The sequence below is a fragment of the Frankliniella occidentalis genome, unplaced genomic scaffold (assembly GCF_000697945.3).
Source record: "Frankliniella occidentalis isolate FOCC.00 unplaced genomic scaffold, Focc_3.1 Scaffold6059, whole genome shotgun sequence".
Lineage (NCBI taxonomy): Eukaryota > Metazoa > Arthropoda > Insecta > Thysanoptera > Thripidae > Frankliniella > Frankliniella occidentalis.
Window position 1 is genome coordinate 525 of NW_026273094.1, and position 985 is coordinate 1509.

At 56.6% G+C, this 985-nt stretch overlaps 1 protein-coding gene across 1 annotated transcript; it reads left to right on the forward strand.

The window, feature by feature from the left end:
* The first annotated feature begins 300 nt into the window (after positions 1–300).
* On the forward strand, positions 301–868 carry LOC113212948 (myosin regulatory light chain 2). The gene is made up of 2 exons (XM_052277197.1): positions 301–620; positions 714–868. Exons 1-2 carry the CDS (start codon positions 341–343, stop codon positions 788–790), a joined length of 357 nt encoding a protein of 118 aa, XP_052133157.1. The 5' UTR covers positions 301–340; the 3' UTR covers positions 791–868.
* The last annotated feature ends 117 nt before the right edge of the window (positions 869–985 follow it).

Below are 985 nucleotides of genomic sequence, written 5' to 3' on the forward strand. Positions count from 1 at the left end.
GTAGTTATGCTGTACCTCATTTCTACGTGCAGGCGGGTTGCATACTCGCTTGGGCCATAAAGGCGCCGAGGACAGGGGCGATAGGCCAAGCCCAACTCGCGCGTGCGGTGCAGTATAACTACAGAAGTGCACGGGATTAATTAACCACCTGGCATTTGAGTGATTTGGAACTTGGATCTGGAACAGAACTACAACCTCGAGACCTCTTTCCGTTTGCTGCGCGCTCCGCGAGAGGCTGGGTTATTTGAGCGCATGAAAAGACCGACAGTATCTCGACTTCGCGACACTTATCGCGGCCTCGTTAACCGATCTCTCTTCTTCTTGCAGAAACTAATCCAAGATGTCCAAGAAGTCCGGCTCCACCAAGAAGAAGGCGAAGCGCTCCGCGTCCAATGTCTTCTCCGCCTTCCCCGAGTCCGAGCTGGCTGCCTTCAAGCAGGGCTTCCAGATGATGGACTACGACAAGGACGGCGTGCTCGGCAAGGACGACCTCCGCGCAACCTTCGACTGGGTTGGCAGGCCCACCACCGACAAGGAGCTCAACGAGATGCTCTCTGAGGCTGACGGCCCCATCAACCTTGTCAACCTCCTCGGCATGTTCGCCGCCCACATGTCCGGCGGTGAGTGCGACAGCCGTGGTTGTTCCCTCGAGCCTCTTGTTTGACGTGTAAGTGTTGTTCAGACTTTTAACAATCCTCCAATTTATCTTGCAGATGCCTACGACGACCAGACCGTCAAGAACGCCATCTCCTCCTTCGACAAGAAGGGCAAGGTCGACCTTGAGCTGTGAGTATCTCTCCATCCACACATCTATCTGGTTGTTTGCGGGTATCGCATTGTAACACGAGCTCGAACAGTGGCGCGAGAATGGCGTGCTGGGGGCGAGCACGAGCTTGCCGGAGGAATGCACCAAGGCGCTCACAGCCTCCGCACCGCAGCGGTCAAACGGAACGGAGGAGAAAACCCTCGTCCGGGGCGGGGCGGG

What these genes read in the sequence shown, in the direction of transcription:
- LOC113212948 (XM_052277197.1), top strand. Translation starts at nt 341, where the DNA reads ATGTCCAAGAAGTCCGGCTCCACCAAGAAGAAGGCGAAGCGCTCCGCG. An exon ending in CGCCGCCCACATGTCCGGCG is followed by an intron (nt 621 to 713) that starts GTGAGTGCGACA and finishes TTTATCTTGCAG; the next exon opens with ATGCCTACGACGACCAGACC.